The following is a 20,753-nucleotide window of genomic DNA, read 5'->3' as shown; positions in this document are numbered from 1 at the left end:
ACTTGTGGTAACTCACAGTGAGAGCTGCCCTGGGCCCCTCAGGCTTATCCTGAGAGGCACAAAATTCCCGAAACCCTCGGGTGAGTTTCACTCAACCAGTTTGTGTCTTAGTCGGAAGGATGCCGATGAGAGGCGGACTCAACCGTGTCACCCATGGCTTGCCAGGTTTCCCACCTCTGAGCACCACTGACGTCATGGACTCTTTCCCCTCAGCCTGCAGCAATATGAGATAATTGCCAGGTGTGAGTGAGACTACTGCGGGAGGAATGCGACAAATGTCCGAGCAGGGACACAAGGTGACGCCTGTTGGTACATTCATCTACAGGTGAACCACAGTTCTTAGGAAATACAGGTAACGCAGTTATAATCACCATGTACGGGTGAAAAAAGATTATTTCAAAAAGTTATGCATGAAGTTCAAACTCAAAACTAGTCTTTAGAAGCGAATGTAGTTATATTATGGGCCGCTCTTGAAGGAAGAAAAGCGGTCTGGGCCAGCAAAATACGACCTGCATATTTCAGCCGCTTGTTTAAAAGTAAAATAAAAAAAAGAAGGTTTAACACCAAAAGAGCACGGTGTGGACAATTGTTCACATACAAGAATGCGTTTGCTGGTCTTAAATGGAAATGTTTTGTTGGGGTCAGCAGAAATAAAAAAACACTCAGGCAATATGGAGGCAATAGCAGCATGAAGCGATAGTTCAAGTAGAACAGTGAAGTAGAACACCTCTGAAGGAAACTACTTTGACTCCCAGGAAGATACAAACAAATATTCACATCAAGTGCCGTATTACATAAAGTGCCACAGGGGGCGCAACGGGGGTTGGTGCCCACCGTGGCACTTTGGAATGACAGAAGGGGCCAGAAGCCGCTTGTGCGGCCCCTTCTGTATATCAATAGTGCTGGCGCACAAAGCGCCAGTGATATCTTCAAGGGGGCATTCCCTCAATTGCATGGCGGCGTGCCCCATGCACAGGAGAGAATCCCTTTGCCTTTGCGCCCGCACCGTATTACTGACGTTGGCAAAAAGGCAAAGAAGCCCTCAGGAGGTGCACTGTCAGTGCGCCCCCCTGATGACAGCCCTCTGGTGGAGGGAAAGGGGGGCCCAAGGACCCCCCCCCCCAGACATCCCCTTGCAGGCAGGGGACCTCTCTCTATTCCCCTTTAAAAGTGCAGGTGGGTGCCGCCTGCACAGTGATACACGGTAAGACTGTAAAGCAGCCGTTCCATATTTCACGTGAATGTGCTGCCCCGAGGGCAGCACGAGTTCGTGGCTGCCCAGGGGTAAGCGCATTCCCCAGAATGCGGCGCACTTTCCGTCATTAGGCCAAGCGCACCCTTTAAAAAGTGCGCCAGGCGCAATGAAGGTAAGTGCGCCGCATGTGTAATGAGTCCCTAGACTGCTATCGCTTCGGCTAGATTGTATGAATGAGACCCATTCTTTGTAACAACGCTGCTGTTCACTTAAGAGCTTCCAGAAGACACAGTAAGAAACCACAATGCAGGACACCATCACAGTTTTGTGAGCCTACCAAAATGATGGTCAACAAGCATATGAAAGTGACAGTTTTCTTACCTGCTCAATAACGTAGAAGGCAAACTCCAACCGTTGGCTTTGTAGCATTGGTATCAAGTGGCGGAAGAAAATGGGAAGGTGCTCATGACGGTTCCGAAATGGGATCAGCACTGCCACCTATTAAAACACAACGCACCTTAATAACAAAAACAAATGTCAAGGCAATCGACATCCATACTTTAACAGGGAATGATTAATAAGGGCTTCAGTATCTTTTTAAAGAATACTAGTTACACCGCAAAGTCAGTTTCGGGCAAAATGGAAAATATGAATTTGATCAATATGTTACAAAAAAAACTCCAGGCCACTTCTGACATATAGGGAAAACAGAAAGCGGATTTATTCTAATATAGTTTGTAAAACATTTATAAAAGTGATTACAATGAACATTCCCACCCCCCCCCCATCAACAATCCATCCCTCTGATGGATAACCTACAAAAAAGACTCCAGGCCACTTTTGACATATAGGGAAAACAGAAAGCGGATTTATTCCAATATAGTTTGTAAAATAATTTATAAGAGTGATTACAATGAACATCCCACCTCCCACCCCCATCAATAATCCATCCATCTGATGGATAACAAAATGTAATCCTCCCCCACCGGTGAAAGCAGGGTTCATATCAGGAAGATGGAACCAGCCATCGTTGACCAGTATCGGACACCTGTGGCCTACCAGCATCAATATCATGTTATGTTGAGAGTGGTCAACTGCATTATACCAGACCAATGGTTCTTTCAGAAATCGACTATTGGGCTTAGATGCAACTTGTCAAAACCCTGAAGGGTGTTCATATAGAAAATGCTGGGAAATTCTTTCATTTAACTTTCATAGTGGTAAACTACAATTTAGATTAGCAGAACAGACGAACCTGGTTCACATCCAGACAACTGCTCACTGCTAAACCTTACACACACACTAAGAATGACTCAACCAACTTAATTAACAGTACCATTTTCAGGCAATCATGATATGAAGGCACCGCCTTATGATCAATTTGAAAATGATCAGATTCGCTGAGAAAACCCAAATAGTGTATTTGCATGCTGGGGAATAACACGCATTGCTAAGTCTGAGTTGGGGCAAACCTTTTTCAGGAAGATGCCTAGAATCGCTCTAATGATGACTGGAGGAATCTACTCTCTGGAAAATACGGACGAATCTACTTTTTCTTGCCGAAGGGCACCACAGTGGGTGAGTAGAACCAGAGTTCGTTTTCACCTTGTAGGAAGGAATATGTAGGTCAATGGCGCGAGTACAAACCAGTTAAATGTTTTGAAAACAGCCGTGCACCCAACTAATATAAGCGTGAGGCTTAAAAGTGTGACACAATTATTTGTACAATGCAATATTTTGCAAAGGCCTTAAAACCCCCTGTCTAGATGGATGCAAACATGAGGAGCAGGAAAACGAACTGAAGGTTCTCTTTAAAAAATAAAAAGCCATTTTTTCCACCTACTCGTGCAATTAGTAGGTTCTAGATTTCCCATTTTTGATGGCAAACTGTACTTAAAAGCACATCCCTCTGCATAACATACAACACATGATGCAACACATACAACACATGATGCAACACCTACATTAAAATCAGATGGAAACAGAGGAAAAAGTGAAAATACAAAAAACATCCAATAACGAAATGTAATAAGAGTAGCAAAGGAAACGTGGTTTAAAAAAAGCTACTTTTGGGGAAATTGATTACACCAAAATGTGCAACAGAATGACAGATTAAGACCTGGAAGACGACGGTTAAGACAAGAATAAGTTATTTTGGAACAATAAACATGGTAAAAGGTACGAGTGATTCAGCTATAGAGTAGTAGCTGAAATGACAGCTGAAAGTTTGCAAAGCAAAACTAAGGACAGTCAAACTCCCGCACATCTGTGGCTGCACGCAGCCATGTATATCCCTAACAACCTGATACCGCTCAGCCAGATACAGACGCCAAGACAGGGCAAGTGGCCTGTAGGTGATTTGTAGTGTAGATGGAAACAAAGCAAATAACCCCCAGTGGGATTGATGGAGCAGGGTTTCGCAAAAATTAAACCTGCTCAAATGGATACCCCCATAATATGTACTAACAGTAAGTAATTGTAGTAAAACTAACAAACACAAGGGAATTGCTGTGCGCATGCCTGAACTAACACGTAAATAATTAATATTGTAATAACTTTTTTGCTTTGACAAACGAAGAAGTTGTGTGAATAGGCAGCATGTGCATCATTATTTCTGCATGTTGCATCCTGCTTTAAAGTAATAATTAATGCCACTTTTGCACTAAGCTTATGCTAGGTAACATTAATGGAGAATAGTGTAAGGTGGGTGGTAAACAGTGAAGCTTTCATTATCATATAATTAATATATGTTCATTTTCATTTAGTTTAGTGAGCGGAATGAAGCAGCCATTATTGTAAATTTGGCTATTGTGGGAGGGAGAGCTTCAAGGAGCGAGTCCGTTCTGTCATGAGGCAAAGTAAGACGCGCTGTGCAACACTGATGACATGAAAAGGGTGAAGGCTAGTGTGTCAGATGACTGCCAATTGTTGTACCCAGGCGTGGGACCGGAGATGCACACTGCGGAGGAGGTTAGTTCATGAAAGAAGAATGTAAAATGTTGTATCTTATGTGGGGAACGTGAGAACGGACTAAGATTTAAACCCTGGGAACTAATATAATAGAAAAGAGTTGTTGAATTAAAGGTGAAATCATGGTGGTGTAACAACGCCACCTTCTAAACCCACCAATCCCTGTGCAAGTTTGATGATAGCTTGCAACAATTGTGGGATGGACATGTCAATTTTAGAGTATAATTGAGGTATCTTTAGTGGTGTGGTTAGAGCTTAGGCTGACAGGAGAGAAGAGGGGAGATGGGTCGCTGTCTGTCGGTTTGTAAAGAGCCCTAACTGTTCCCAACCTGTCCTCATACTCTTTGTTTCCTGATTCTGTTCCGGGGAACCCTCCCCATTCCCTAGGCTCTGGGGGTGGATCTCCTACAAACCAATAGGCTTGTATTTAGCCTAAATCATTCTCAGAATTGAAATATTAATGTATTTTGTCTCAAACTTTGGTCTCTCCGACTATCCCCTCCGTCAATGATATATTGATATGTATTATTTATATGAAACTATTGTCTCTTCATCTATCCCCTCCGGTAGGTATATTATGTTTGGCATAAATATTTTCTGAAACTTTTGTCTCTTACTCTATCTGCTCCTTCATTGCATAAAGTTACTGATTAATTTGGATGAGTTTGAAATTATATATATATATATATATATATATATATATATATATATATATATATATATATATATATATATATTTGCTTCTTTCGTGAGATTCAGTGTTTGTAATCTGTGACCAAATGCAACTGAGCATTAACACTTGATATTGGAGATAAACATTCACTATAGACTTTAACGAGAGTCTGTGATAATTTTTAATTACTAAATGGTTGGTAAGTTAGTAGTCATCATTGCCTTCAACTAATTGGCCCATTGACCAAGAGTATCGGAGGATGCCAGTTAGTGATCTTGTGATATGCTCAGCGTTTTTCCCTTTGGTACTTTAGGATCTTCTTCAAGTGGAAAGAGGCAGGACTTGCAGGAGATGTCGTCGTGATGATATGACCACTGACATTTACAGTTGAACTGGGGCTAATGTTGAAAGGGTGCCCGTTTCATCACCCACTTCCGATTTGTATTCTCTGAAGCCAAAATCTGAAGGAGGACACAGAGGGTCCAGGGTGTCAGGCATTTGTCGTCAGTCTTCAAGTTTCTGCTGGCGAAACATAAGCTGGTTTTTCTGATGTGTCTGAGCCACAATGGGACAGTGTGGACCTGAACAATGTGAAGTAAACACAATGAACTTTGAGTTGTCTTGGTGTATATCCAAACTCGATGGAAAAAGCAATCCAAGATGGTGTCTGTGTCCTTATGCGTTGCCCACTCAGGAGCAGTCACAGCACCTCTTCTGATTCGAAATACTTCTTTGAAGAAAAACTACTTCCAAAACTCAGCTCAACACTAGATGGCAGGAATAAGCAGAGCATGTGAATATATAGTCACAAACGCTACTGACAACTAATTTCAGAACTACTATGACCAGTTCTAGTCTTCTCACATAAAAAAATAAAAAATCCCTGAAAATTAAAAAAAATTAACACCTTGAAAGGTGTGAAGATATGTTGAGAAGCCAAACCTTGCTATGAACTGCTCACAAGTAATGGCTGCAAAAGTAAGGATAACGGAACACTCCTTCTCTGCACTACTGTCCATTGTGATAAGCTAATGTATTTTATAAAGTGGGCAGAAAAGAGCAGCGCCAATAAGAAAATATGCCTGTCACTTTAGTAAATTTTAATAAGAACCTTGAGTTGTCATCAACTTTTATGGTTTTCTTGTGAAAACCGAAGAAAGTCACAGACCCCTTTAAAAAAACACCATCAAATAATTTAACAACAGCTCATGATACTTAGGTAAATAACAGACACTTCTGACAGATCCATATTAAAAGCAGTTTCATATTACCCCAGTGGCACAAATCTAACCATAAAAGTTAATCGCAGTTGGCCTTAAGCCTAATTGCAGCCCTTAAAAAGCGAAGAACATGTAATACAGAATTTTAAAGAACAATTGTAAAAAGATAAAAGTAGGTCTAACCTGCCTAAAGCTAGCTTTCTTGAGAATGGGGAGAATAAATAAAATTCTTGGAACCTCGTAAAAACTACAACACATTAAGAAGTGCATCATATCCTGTGGAGACTTTCTGTGGCAGCCACAGGGTAAGAGGCACAGCCCTCTGTATACAACACGGGGATGGGCCAAAAGATGAGAGGTCCAGACAAAATAGAGTCAATAAAAAACGGTTGTGGTAACTTTTGAACCATAAAAGATAGGGCTCAGTTGACACACCGTCTTCAGCAGGGAGTACCCACAAATGCTGGGCTTCCTCAGCTCCACGTCTTCCCTGGCCCACGTACACATTTTGAAGTTCTCCTTCACCCAATACATATTCCTTCTACATGTTCCCTCTGGGTTCTCAAAGAGATCAGCCCTTCCCATGCTGGTAAAGCTCTAACATATTTTAACCAGCAAATACGGTTAGAGTGGTCAAGGGAGAGACAATCCCCTAAAATGCCCTTACTTAGGTCAGTTCCCTTCTTCATCCAGGTTTTCATCCACAGTGATAGAGGACGCTAAGTCAAAGCATCAGAGAGGAAAGCCATCTCATGTTCTTCATGGGCTATGAATGATGGAATGCAATGTGGTAAGCAGAGAATCCATCTCAAAAAGGTATTTTCAACAGATTGCAATACATCATACTCAATATTGCCCTAGATCTCGCTCCCTTAGGTGACCTTCGATATACATTTAGCTTTTAAGAGCTGCAAGAGTGCCCCAATCGGTCTATATCCTAGTCTGGAGGCAAAGTTAAGAACAGCAGCAATAGCCCTAACAAAATCTCCTGTATTTCAGCTCGTCAAGGGGTGCCAATTCAAGGCTACATCAAACACCACCCCTAGTTATGAAAAAACGTCTGTCTTAAGGACCGGCGTAGCCCCTAAAAAAATATGTTGGGCTTAGCAGGACGTTGGCCCATCTGCATAATAATCGATTTGCTATTATTGACCAACAAATCCAAGTCCTCCATAAAATGTTCAAAGGAGGTCAGTAGGCATTTTAAACTCCTTGCTGTACTCACCATCAGGACAGCATTATCAGCGTACAGGAGAACAGGCAAGCTTGGCCTGACCACCTGGGGGAAGTCAGTATTTAATTCCAAAAGGACCTGCTCCAAATTATTAACCGCTTCGCTGCGGTGAGGAAAAAAATTACGCATGCGCTGTTTGGACCGCCGGCGGCCGTCCTCCGCACACGCCCACCGTGACGTCGGACGGCCATCGGCCGTCCGACGCATGGAAAAGGCTAATATACAAATTAAAGACAAAAGGGTCCAAGATACTACCATTACGGACCCCTCTCTGTATAAGAAACTTGCTGGTTACTTGACGATCCTTTGAATAGCTTACTATAGCTTTAGTGTCTCTACGGAGTTGCATCTATCATTATTGCAACCAATAGCACCGTGTACTCTGTGAAGGCACCCAGAGAAAAGTCCTTGGATGATAATGTTGGAGTTCAGGTAAGCCTGGTATGAGTCCAATTACAGACTGTGTGGGCTGGAAAGCTTCAGTTTTCCTCTGACACAGTGTGAGGTCACTGTTGAAATGTTCCAAGGCCAGAGGAGTTTGCAGGTTAGGTGTTGGAGGGTGGGGTTTATGTGATAAATGTAAGAACTACATAGGATTACAAAAAATGCTTCATTAAATGAGGCAGACAATGTATCAGTTATTGCCTGGATTCATGTGGCTGGAGGGTGGATAATCAGACAGTGAAATGAATGAGGTACTATGAATGCAAGGCTGCTGTTAGAAATTCAATGAGGACCTCGTTCAAAAAGGGCTTCTAATTGGTTCTTTCCTGAGCACTACGGTTTAGTAGATGGTAGGTGTGAGGAGTGGTACTGCAGTTTCTCCTGTTCATGGTGAGGAACTTTCTATACAGGGCCTGCCCTTTTGTCCGTTCCAGACTGCTGCTTTAGAAAGGCTCATGACAGCAAGGTGCAGGCATTTCAGACTTCATTGCACCCTGTGTTGGATACTCCTGTTTTGAACCAGTCCCACTGCTACCTTTTGCGAGAGCCATCACCCTGCACACAAGCTGTGTCTGAGGAAAGGACACAAAATGGCATTTGAAAGAGATCCAACCCAAACCGCTTCTTAAGCATTAGACAACTGATACATATCTCATAAACGTGATCCAAACCACAGACAGCCAGTCTCCAAGAGAAGAGACATCACCCAAAGTCTACACATTGTACTAAAAAAGTCAATGAATGCGAGAAAAATTTGTGATTCAAAATTAGAGTGAACTTTTGTTTTAATTCCTGCTCAATTAAAAATCCTACTCCCATTCTCTCAATAATATCATTTGCCTTCTGCTGTTATTTTCCTCATTTCTGTGGTGTTGTGAGGGAAGCATGTATCAAGTGGTCACTCTCCATTTCTTGCATAACACTCACACTCACAGTGAAGATGACATTTAAGCAGCAGAAAGTTAAAAGAAATACATTCCCTGCCATTAAAAAGATCTTTTTGTCTCCGACTGTCTTATTCCCACAGGCAAAAACAAATTCCAACCTTTATTAATACTACTCATACTTTGATCTTGAGACCTGGCCATCACCAGTCTCATCATTGCTCCGTACTTTGCTACACAGCAGAATAGTCTAAACCGGTTGTTTAGATTGGGCTTAATGCAACCGGCAAGGTACTGATTCGAGGAAGTGTCAAAAACATAAAATGGCTCTACATGCTAAAAGTACTGAGTTAGTATTTAGCAGAGTCCATATTAAATAAGAAATAATATACTGAAATTTCAGAATTTACACCAACTCAATAATTCCATACACTATTGACCAGAATATCTGACCTATAGGGAGACGTCTATCAATTTGGTCAGGTCTATTAGTGGTTAAGGATCTGGGTACAACAAGTGAGCTATCTTACCAAATGAAGAAATCGGAGAAGAGGTCCCAAAGATTGATAGGAAAGACTCACTGTGTGTTCGTTCACGACGGAAAGTTAGTCTCTTCGACCCATTCCCTTGAAGAGTCCAAGTATTATCCAACAGGTACAAGGATCAACGGAAAATCAATCATTAGGTTATGTTTCTTTGCTTCTTAAAAGAGTAGGAAACCCTTTTAACAGAAGTTTGTTACTTAAAGAATATAGGGATGATGGAAAGGGAGTAGTGAAACTTTGCCACAAAGCTACACTATACCTAGTGGAATTTTCACCAGGTACACTTATTAACATGCACCACTAGGGGCACATGTTATCACATTACTATCCAAAAGGGTAGAGGAAGGAACAGCTGGGTGGGCAGCTTAGTGTATTTTAGAAATAAAGGAGTTTCAACTCGGAGACTGAGGGATCTGCATGGACATGAGCAGAAAGGCCATGCTATAAGAAAGATGCCAGCAATTCAAAGAAATGAACCTTTGGTGTAATGTAGTAGGCATACTTTCAATAACCCTTCTATGGTACAACACATTGAAAGAGCTGAGCAGTGTACATAAATGACTGAGGAAGGGTGGAGGGTGATGCACCATTTATGGTTTTGGACATTAGGGTGTGACAAGTGTGCACTGAGTCCTGTGCTTCTCGACGGTCAGTCTGATTACTGTTGGTAGTGCAGGGTGGTTAATACAAGGCCCACTGGAATTATGCTGTAGGGATAAACCATGTGGCAGGATTTAGTAAATTATGTAGCAAGGGAAGGTAAATTATGTGTCATAATGTGGCACATTTTGTGATAGTATTACCTCAATATTTTGTTATTTTTACATTTGTTAACACTGTCTAGAAATTGGTTGCACCTCATTAGTACCAGTTTAACTCCCAAATATAGCAATAATCAACAGAAAGATGAACAGTGAACCTTTCACAGAGATCCTTCCAATGTGTGGCAACATGAGCGGCTGCGTTTTTCGTAATTTTTGAAACGTTGGAGTAATAAACAATTTCATGAGGTAGATGATAGATTATGTGACAAATCTATAATTATGCGTAAATAGCCGCAGCATCACATAATTCCAGTGCCCCTGGTTTATACTCCTAAAGCAATATTGCTTTACCTTTGAGAAGGCCCTATGCAAACACACTAATAAACTGTGCAGTAATTCAACGTACTCATCAGTACAGCGTTATTAAATCAATTAGTGGTACGGACAGGAAAAAATAGATGGATCTTTCTAAGGTTCCTTCTTTTTTGCTCACCAATGGTCATCGATTTCGATGCAACAAACAGTAATAACACACATTAACCAGTTCCATCATTCAACATCGCATGCATTGGACAGACACAAACTTAAGTTGTTGCAACATCGAGCCCGTGATATTCCCACCACTTTCCCCAAATCTTTTCATGCTTCAGAGAGCAACGCCGGGCCTCGTAAATTGGTCTTTCCCGGTGAGAGCACCAATTGATGCATCTCCTCTAGTCCACCAATTACGCGTGTTCCGGGGATTTCCATTTACAGGCAATGTCGCGTTTGGCCAACATCGCTGCAACCCCAATGAAGACACTCTCCCTCCTCAGACCACTTACCTCCTCCAGCAAACCCAGACACTCGTCCAAAAGGGAATCAGCCTGGGGAAGGCCCAGTTCATATGGAAGAAGTCAGGTAGGCAATATGGAGATAATTTACTTGGATCATACGGAGGCGTAAGGAGATGACCAGTTCCCTCAGGACCATTCTGGTTTTGCACCAGTCATCCTCATCAAGGTCTCCCACCCGTGCCTCCCATTGCATCTGCTACCCAGGTGGCCGTCTGAGGAGTTAGGAATGAGGGAGCAGTAAACCGGGGAAATTACTCCTCTGACCAATTTCTGCTCCAAGAACTCGGCCTCCAGGAGGCTGATTTCAGTGAGCTGCGTATGTGGTGGGATGTGGACAGAGAGCATGGCGCAGCTGCAGGTATTAGAATTGCGTGAGGGAGAGCGGTTAGTGTTCCTGCATGGGTTGGAAGGACATGGGGGCCTCGCCAGGTATCCCCCAAATGAGTGATACCAGTTCTGTCCCACCTCCCAAATCCTTGTAAACCAACCAGTCGGGAGGGGGGGGGGGGGGGGGTTTGGTTATCTACCCCACCACAGCGGAGTCATCCATGTGGGTTCATCCGATAAGTCGAAGGGCCTCCTTCCAACACAGCTTTACATTGTGGGCAATAGTAGACCGGTCTAATGTTCCTACTTTGAAGCAGGAACCTGGAACTTCTGTAAGGCTGGGAAGATTTAAGACTCTAATCATATGCTGGAACTAAACTATACACCATGGTCCCTAGCTAATACGACTCAGACTTGAACTCCTGATAATTTCATATGGTAGGCAGACATGTGGATATAGTCTGTTGGGTAACAAGAAACAGAAGGAGTGATATGAGAGATGAGATACATATCACTTCAGAGTTATGCTATCGATGCCTAAGGAAGTAAGTGTGCAAACATGGTTTTATGTTTGACTATCCAACACTGAAGGAAAGTTAGAAAGATGAGAATAGAAAAGTTAGAAAGATGAGAATAGAAAAGAAGGAGAGCGTGTGGGAGTCACAGCTCAGAAAACTGGGCAGGCGTGAGGGAGCATTTCTAAAAAGCGGAGTTGACAAAAGCCAAATAGCACTGGGTTGATCAGTTTAAAGGCATACACATAGCCCGTTAAGTTATTAAACAGAGGTTGCCTCATGATTCTGTAGAAAAAGGGGTTCAGATACGCAATACTACTTGAACAAAAAGAACGCAACTTAGTATCTTTTCTTAAGCAGGTATAAAATAACAGCAATTTTGAAACATTACAGGAAGGCTCCAGATATTGCCTCAAGCGAAGCAGGGCGACAGTATGGGTTGTTAGATTGAAGTATGTGCAACATGCTTCATAGGCAACTAATGACAAAACAATTAAGCTCAGCAGAATGTAGTGCCTGAAAATAAGACAACAAGAGGGGTAGTGAAGGGACAATCTGATATTTCAAATGGCAAAGATCACTGAAGAAACATAAGATTTGGAATTCACCGGCAGTGACACTAGACAAAGTGCGGGGTAGCTGACATGCTTGAGGTTGGAACGAAGAGCGGAAACTGATGTAAGATGATTTGGCTGAATCAAGTGCCAGAGTTTGGCCTCAAGGGCAGCAAGAGCTCAGAGAGCGGGATTCCCTCTATCTTCAGGGGTGGGTATACATCTTTGTCTTGAAGGCACATGTGAGGGGTGAGACTGAGGGCAGAGGGATTGTGGGAGAAAAGGTTTAAACAGGGTAGTTTATTACAGACTGGAGTAGACTCTTGCAGTGATTGGATGTGGCAGCATCAAGCCAGACTGTGCTTGTTGCTGTTTTCGTGGATGTCGGCCATAGGTTGAGCAAGCACTTCTAGTTGGGTTTAGTGGCAGACAGTTGAGAGAGGTAAGGTAGCTCATATGTAGCAAAGAGTGGTTTGTAGGAGAGGAACGGGACAGAGAGCAGGATAATAGATGATGTCCATACATGAGAGCAGGCAAAGCTGGAATGTGAATGTAGGTTGAAATAGCCCTGTCACAATCAAAACTGCCATGACTTTTTTTCTTTCTTTTTTTTTTTAAATCATCATCATCATAGAAATGATGCAGAAGGGAAACTAGCTTTCTACGGACTTAAAAGGTACAGGTGGTGGTACAAAGAAAGAGTCAGTTTCAAGGGAGAAAGAGAACAATTAGATAGAGGAGACAAAAAGACTGGATTTTTCGTCGCTTGCACAAAAATTCTAAGCAACGTTAACTAGACCCTTGAATGACAGGTGTGTAAAAAAACATGGAACAGGAGGATGCAAAAACAAACTTTGGGACTTCGAAGAATACTATTGTTTCGCCATGACAAAGCATAAGAGAATACTTTTGAAAGTATTTTTAAAGAACGAAAATTTCAATAAGTAGAAAGCACTAGATGGCCTGTGTGCAAAGCAGGATTCTAATGAAGGTCTGATGCTATTATCTGCGGCTCTTTCAATCGTGCAGTAAAAGTGGTTTACCTTCCCAACCTCTAAATGCGATTATCACCTGGAACCTATTTACAAGCAGATACACTTCAACCAATTCTATGTCAGGACTGGAGGCGAGGATTATGCCGTCTTTCTTCACTTTATTCCATTAGCAGCAAGAAGGTAAACAAAGACTACGTTTCCGATGAACCATAGGGAAAAAGTAGGCAAAAACAACAACCAATCGAAAGAGAGTCCATGTCCAATCAGGGGCAACCAGCCCAATATAGTCCTCTGTCACCATTCCTCCTCTTTCTTCTACTGTCTAGTGCTTTCTATTCTTGAGATTGCTTTTATTTAGTTTCCTGACTTAATGGTAGCGCTATTGCTGTGCTTGTTGATCTAGCGCTGTGTGGCGCGTTGTTTTTTGCGGTGTTCAGCGTTCGCGCTGTGTTTATTTGGCTTTAGATTACGATCGCTTCCTTAGGAGGCGTCGCGGGTGATTTCTCCCCCCCCCCCCCCCCTTTGCGGGTGTTCGTGCAGACGCTTTCGCGTGTTCGTCACTGCCGCGGGGTTGAGGTTTCCTAAGCCCTACGCGGCGCGGATGCTGGCTTGCCTTCGGCGGACCTCCCGCCGCTAGAGGGCGTGGAGGTCGGCGGGTGCGCGGCGCGACGTTTGTCCCTTCTGTGGCTTCATACGTCGCGCGCGCGTCCTGTTGCTGAGGCCCCGGTCTGAGGCAGACGCCGTTGGTCTGTAGCGGCGGGAATCGGGTCATTTGCCGCTTCCCCCACGTTTCTTGGATGAACGCTTTGTCACCTGGGAATTAAGTTAAACGGTGGCAGGGTCTGTATTTTGTTACTGACGCCTCGAGGTCTATCAACAACACAAGGTCTTGTACTAGGCTTCCAAAGGGACAGGCCCAGATCGGTGAGCGCCCCTCTGGCACGTGGGTGTGTTGTAGATTAATTGCCAGCAAGTGTGTCCCCCGGGACTCTGGCCTTTCCCCGATTGCGGTGCCTTTGCCGCCCAAAACTAAAGCTGCCACCCAGCCTATTATTTCTTGGGCCTCAACAGAGGCCTGTGTGGTGCAGCGCAGAGTTTCAGCACTACCTGATGCTTTACGTTACAGTCCTCATCAGAGGCAGAGCCTGTTTCACGGTCAGCTCCCCACAGTTGGCGCGGAGTTATGGAGTATTACGATAAATTCCCAGAGGAGGAGGACCCCCTTGCAGGGATTCCCTGGGGGGGGGGGACGCATTTTATGATGCTGTGGATTCTTCCATTTACCAGGCTGTCAGTCAAGCAATGTCCCCCCTCGAAGATAGACTTTCCAGTCAGATTGCTGATGCGTTTTCGCGTTTAGAACAGCGCATTGGGCCCTCTGGCCATGTGACTCCCCCGGCTACGGTTTCAGGGACACCCCCTCCAGCCAAGCGCCCCCGGAGTGGACGCGGATGCTTTCATGCGCTTAAGCGAAACCTTCTTGGATAGCCGAGCTAGCCAGCCGGCTGCGCTTCCTGCTCCTCCACCTCAACCCGCTGCGGTTTTCCCCACGGGCGCCCCCGACCCGAAGGCCTCTATTCCGGGGCCTTCCTTGGCTTCACCTCCGGTCCTTTTGGATATGCTGAACCCGAACGATATAGTTCACCCCCACTCGCCGGAGTGGGCTCCGGGGGACAAAGTGGCTGCTTACGTGGCCAGAGCACATCCGTCGTCCTTTGGAGGAGGAGGCCCGGAATTGCCAGAGAGCGGAGTGCCCCCGCCCGTCCTTGGAGGGCAAGGTAACACTCACACCTGAGATCGACCCCAGGATGCATACCTTCCTGCAGAAGTTCATTCGCGACCCGAAGAACGGGATGGACAGGTCCTGGCGAGCTTGCCAGGACAAGCTACTGGATGTCCTCAGCCCGGCTACAAAGATCTTGGACATGGCCGAGGAGGCCAAAGAATCGGGCTCTTCAATTTCTCCTGAGGTTTTGTCCAACTGGGCTCAATGGGTCATTGTCTTCTTGGGCAATGCCAATTGCGCCCTCTCTACAGAGCGTCGTAGGTCACTCCTGATCAAGGTCGACCCCAAATTAGGCGACTTAGCAGACTCTGAGGTCGGAGCGGTGGCCCAGGGGGGCCTCTTTGGCAAGCCTTTCGTCCGAGAGCTCGGCAAGTTTGTGAACACTTTCACGTCCCTGGACAGGGCCCAGTCCACGATTCGCAAGGTGTTTCCCCGTGTTTTTCGGGGGGCCGGCAGGGGCCGCTGTGCCCGTTGCGGTAACCAGCAGGGTAACCAGAGAGGCCCCGGTCGACAGCAAGACCAGTCCCGGTTTGGAAATTTCTATCCTACGAGAGGACGCAGAGGAAAAGGAAGAGGATACCGTGGAGGTTCCACCAGTTCAAACTCCGGTGAGTGTTCACCTTTTTTCCCAGTCAAGGCTTGGAGGGCGGTTGGCTTGTTGTGTTCAGGCTTGGGGGGTCCATCACACGCGATGTGTGGGTTCTCCAGATGGTGCGGGGGTTCCACATAGAGTTCTTGGGGTCCCCAAGGCAGCTTTCTCCCACGCATCCTCTCCATTTTTTAGATTCAGACAACGCTCTGCTGGACCAAGAGGTTGCCTCTCTCTTGCGCAAAGGCGCCATGTCCCGGTCTTTCCGACACCCGGAGGGGTTTTAAAGCAATATCTTCTTAGTGGACAAGACGGATGGCGGCAAGCAGCCAGTCATAAATTTAAGCGCTTTCAACAAATGGCTGGTGTACTGCCATTTCAAAATGGAGGGGATTCACCTCCTGTGGGATGTTCTTCGTCCTGGCGAATGGATGGTCCGTTTGGACCTCAAGGACGCTTATCTGGTGATTCTGGTCTTTCCCCCGCACCAGAAGTTCCTACAGTTTCTGTGGAGAGGCCGCGTTTACGAGTTCACCTCCCTTCCGCTCTGCCTCTCATCGGCACCATGGTGTTTTACCAAGGTCCTCAAGCCGGGGGTAGAGTTTCTGAGAGCCAGGGGGGTCAGGATGATCGTTTATCTGGACGACCTCCTGTTAATGGCCTCCTGTCCGCAACACCTGGGAGCGCAGCTTCAGTTAGCAGTGGTTCTCCTCCAAGATCTTGGGTTTGTGATCAACAAAGAGAAATCTCTCTTACAGCCGCCGACCCAGACCCTTACTTTTTTGGGGTTCGTCATCGACTAGACGTCCTCCACTCTCAGTCTTCTGGCAAGGAAGATCTCCAAGATCTGTCACGAGTTGCGTCGCGTGCTGGCCAAGTGTCTCTCCGTCAGATAGCGCGGGTGGTGGGTCTCTTGTCGGCCTCCATCCAGGCTATCTTTCCGGGCCCTCTTCACTACAGGCCTCTCCAGAGCCTTAAGGCGTACTTCCTACGGAAGGGGTTCCCCTATTCCCACAAGGTGAATCTGACACCCGAGGTGGCGGCCGAGATTCAGTCGTGGTTGGACCACATGGAAGCTTGGAACGGGCGAGCGATCTTTGGTTCTACCCCGCATCTAGTGATCGAGGCCAACGCCAGCAGACTGGGCTGGGGCGCCCGCTGCGGAGATTTGTCCACAGGAGGATTGTGGTCTTCAGCAGAACAGAAGTTACATATAAACTGTCTGGAGCTTTTAGCCGGCTCGTTCGCTGTGCGGTCTTGTGTACTCCTGAAGATGAACAACATCTCGGCAGTTTGGTACGTGAATCACCTGGGCGGGACCAGATCCAAGGCCCTCTCGGACCTGGCGGCGAGCTTCTGGCAATATTGCCTGGACAGCCAGATCCCGGTCACGGCCGAGTACTTTCAGTCTCGTCATTTCCGGGATTTCAGCCTGTGGAGGCTGGATCGATCCATTTTTTCCACCCTGAACGACCACTGGGGTCCGTTCTCGGCGGACCTCTTTGCCTCCCGTCTAGACCACCAGGTTCCACGGTTTTTCTGTTGGAGACCGGATTCCCTGGCAGCGGCCACGGATGCGTTCCTCCAGGATTGGAGCCTGTAAAGGGGATTTGGGTTTCCTCCCTTCGCAATAACACGCTGCTCGGCTCAGATCCGCCGGCAGGGGGCAAATGTAGTCCTGATCTCCCCTCTATGGAGGTCGCAAGTGTGGTTTCCAGTTCTGCTGGAACTTTCCTGGGATTTTCCAATCCTACTCCCCCAGTTTCCCGCTCTTCTCTCGAATCCCGAGGGGGACCCTCACCCGCTGATATTAGCGGGGTCTCTATTTCTCATGGCGTGGCGGATTTCCAGGGTAGATGGGAAACCCCGGGCCTTTCGAGGGAGGCTGAGGACCTCATCTCCAAGGCTTGGGCAGACAGAGCGGTTAAGCGATACCGGTCCGAATGGGGCAGATAGTCCCGTTGATGTATGAGACAGGGTTACGATCCCCTGGTCGCCGACGTGGTTGCCGCGGGGAATTGTTTGGCGCAACTGGCCTCTGATGGCCTGGCTTACCGCTCTATAAATTCCTTTCGATCAGCGATTTCGTCTGGTCACGTCCCTGTGCATGGTACTCTGGTGGGGAAACATCCCCTGGTGTGTAAGCTGTTACGTGGCATACGATTGTCTTTGCCCCCGGAGAGTCAAGCAGCATTATGATCTGCATCAATACCAAACATTTAATTGACATTGGCACAAACTTAAAGTACTCCCCAACCTGGATGTGGTAGGTTCAGCAGGGATTTACTGATTTGAAAGATAACTCTGAAATTATAAAAATCCCAGGCACTATACTTAGCTAGCAATCCAACAGAGGGGTCACCATAAGTGCAAACGCAGCTCCCCATCTCTAGCTACTTCACATACACCAGTAAGAGTACACCAAATTCATCGCTGTGTGAACTGAAATACCAGTTACGTTCTTTATGGTTGAGAACGTGCATACTTAATTATTTAGGTATGCAGTGTGGTTAAGGGACTTTAAGAGAATATTTCAAAGTACATTAATTAATTTACAGAGAACACATAAGTTCTCAAGGACAGACTCCCAGTCCCTCTACCAGCTTGTGGTGTCAATTGCGCATTAAGATTGAGGTTTGGAATAAAGTCAACCATATCCCTGTGCAGAAGAAGAGTTAATCACCACACAGAAGCGCAGCATCAAAACCACGCAAACCACACCTATTCACCTTTCTATCCCAGCTACAACACATTTGCACCTTCACTTACAAACAGTACACAACTCTATCCTGTACCACTACCCAATCCACTCAAGACTAGCATAACCCAATTCCACACCACACTTGTCTACATCCCATCCAGACACACACTCCCTGCTCTAATTATACTTAACAGACCCTTTGTCACTAACAAACCTATACTCTGCCTTCCATCATTTCACAAACAAACACCCTCCTCTTCTTTCTACCACAATAACACAACCGCACAACACTTAAACTCCATGGCACCATGCCTATTACCTCTTGTAGCAATCGGGTCTAAGACAAACACTCTTAACTCTACTTCATCCCCTCTTACACACAACATACACTCTACTCACAAACACATCACCACCCAACTTCCACTCACAAACAATACTATACTAACAAATCCATCTCATAAATCAAATACATTAGCATCTCCTTTCACAACTCCTCAAAAACAAAACAAAACATATCACACACACCAGCACGACAAAATCTCTCAAGCACAACACCTCATTATACTCACATCACAAACTAAAAACATATACCCACCGTTAAAACTACACAAATTAACTTACTCCAATACCATACTTTCTCTCTTCCACCACACCCAACACATTTGGAGCATCGTAGCAACTCTAAACTGCCTCTCATCCACTGGACAATTTAGAACCCTACTACATGACTCACATGCTTTACCACCATCCCTATTTCATACACCTTCTGCCCTAGACAGACGCAAACAAAATTAGCAACATGCCACACCTCACAACTTTGCTTCTCCATGTCTACTGGACAACAAGATTACACCCAAAAAAAAAACCCAGTGCACCAACTCACTCTCAAACACTAACTCCACCATCTGCACATGCAGACCCATCAAAATGCCTTCTTAACATGCTGGCCGAAGAACACGATAAAGAAAAGCTACACGAATTCGATCCTCATTTACCTAATACCAACACTAAGGACAAACCAGCTGCAAGCACAGAAAATACTGCTCACTCCTCTACAAAACAAAGTCACACTATCTGCAAAACACGTTCTCTAAACGATCTACTAATAAATGCTTGATCGCTCTCTAAAAACAAACATCACATCCACGGCCTTCTCACTGACGCAAAACCAGACATACTATTCATAACTCAATCATGTTTAGGAGAGGATATTGTTCCAGTCCTGCATGAAGCCATTCCTCTAGGCTATCAAACGATCACCCAAAATCGTATAGCCAAAAAAGGAGGTGGCCTAGCTGTTGTGTTCAGGCAAACATTACATATCACTAAAGTTGACAACGTCTCCATAAATAATTGAGGCCCTTTTCACCAGATGCAATCCTACACCGTCTTCCTCCTGTAACTTCCTGCTACTTTACAGCCCTCCACCTATCAAGGCATAACATTCCCAGACTCACTTCTAGACACAGTTTCAAAACTTATAACACTACACTTTAACCTATGTATTCTGGGTGACCTCAACATTTGGTTTGAGAAACCCAATATGCTCCTTCCCAAAACAATCACCGCTGTCCGAGAAGCACTGAACCTGCATCAGACCATCCACAAACTCACACACATCGCTGGACCCTTAGTAGATGTCATTTTTGCTAATACAGAACAAGTTACCTTTCAAACGAGGACTCCAGTCACATGGTCAGACCACCATTTGCTTGCCTTCCAACACTAAACAACACTATACAACACTAAACAATGCACCTAAAACCACCATACGTGCATCCAACTATTGGCCATGGAACAAACTCAATTTCGAACACTTAGAAACACAACTAACATCCAGTACAGCTCTAGAACCAATACATTCTGTTAAAAAACTATACGAGTGGCTACAGGAAGCTTTTGATATCCTGATACCACTAAAAACCACACCACAGAACAAAAGAAAACAAACATCTTGGAGAACTAAAGAGATAAAAGACATAACCACAAATTAAAAAGCTGCAATGTGCCTGGCTCAAAACAAATGCCAACAAAGACAAACTTCCCCTACAGAAAATTAACAGATTATATACATCATCTATCAAAAAAGCGAAGAAAAAAATACTATTCAGACAGAACTCAAAATGCAAAATGTGCAAATACAGAATTGTATAAAATTCTCAATGAATTTAGTAAACCAAATTGCCTAGAAGCTGCTAATCCCGTTACTCAAGAGTTCACAGACAAACTGACAAATCATTACAAGGACAAACAGACAAGTTGCACTCCTACTTAAAACAAATACAAAGCATCAGCACTAACCATTTTACAAAGCTACAATCCAAGAATACTCTAAACCAGCCTCTCCATTTCTTCCGACACATTTCACATGATTAATTTATGGACCTGGTGAAAGCAAGCAGGCCTGCCGGCAACCCTTCTGCCCCGTGTCCATCGCAAACCTTCAAGACAATTCTTCTAACAACCTCTGCTGCCACTCCAGTAAGGAGAACCATCAATTCTTTAACTACCGGAATATTTA

At 44.9% G+C, this 20,753-nt stretch overlaps 1 protein-coding gene across 2 annotated transcripts in view; it reads right to left on the bottom strand.

Annotated features, from left to right (window-relative positions):
- The window catches only part of LOC144828838 (beta-1,4-galactosyltransferase 6), a 167,883-nt gene that overhangs the window by 44,758 nt on the left and 102,372 nt on the right, over window positions 1-20,753 (bottom strand). For both annotated transcript variants that reach the window (XM_078687371.1, XM_078687373.1), the window contains exon 5: window positions 1,577-1,693. In XM_078687371.1, coding sequence (XP_078543497.1) covers window positions 1,577-1,693 — 117 coding nt within the window. The remainder of the gene's footprint in view (window positions 1-1,576; window positions 1,694-20,753) is intronic.

The sequence above is a fragment of the Lissotriton helveticus genome, chromosome 4_1 (genome assembly GCF_964261635.1).
Source record: "Lissotriton helveticus chromosome 4_1, aLisHel1.1, whole genome shotgun sequence".
Taxonomy (NCBI): Eukaryota; Metazoa; Chordata; class Amphibia; order Caudata; family Salamandridae; genus Lissotriton; species Lissotriton helveticus.
This window is presented reverse-complemented; position numbering and strand designations above follow the sequence as displayed.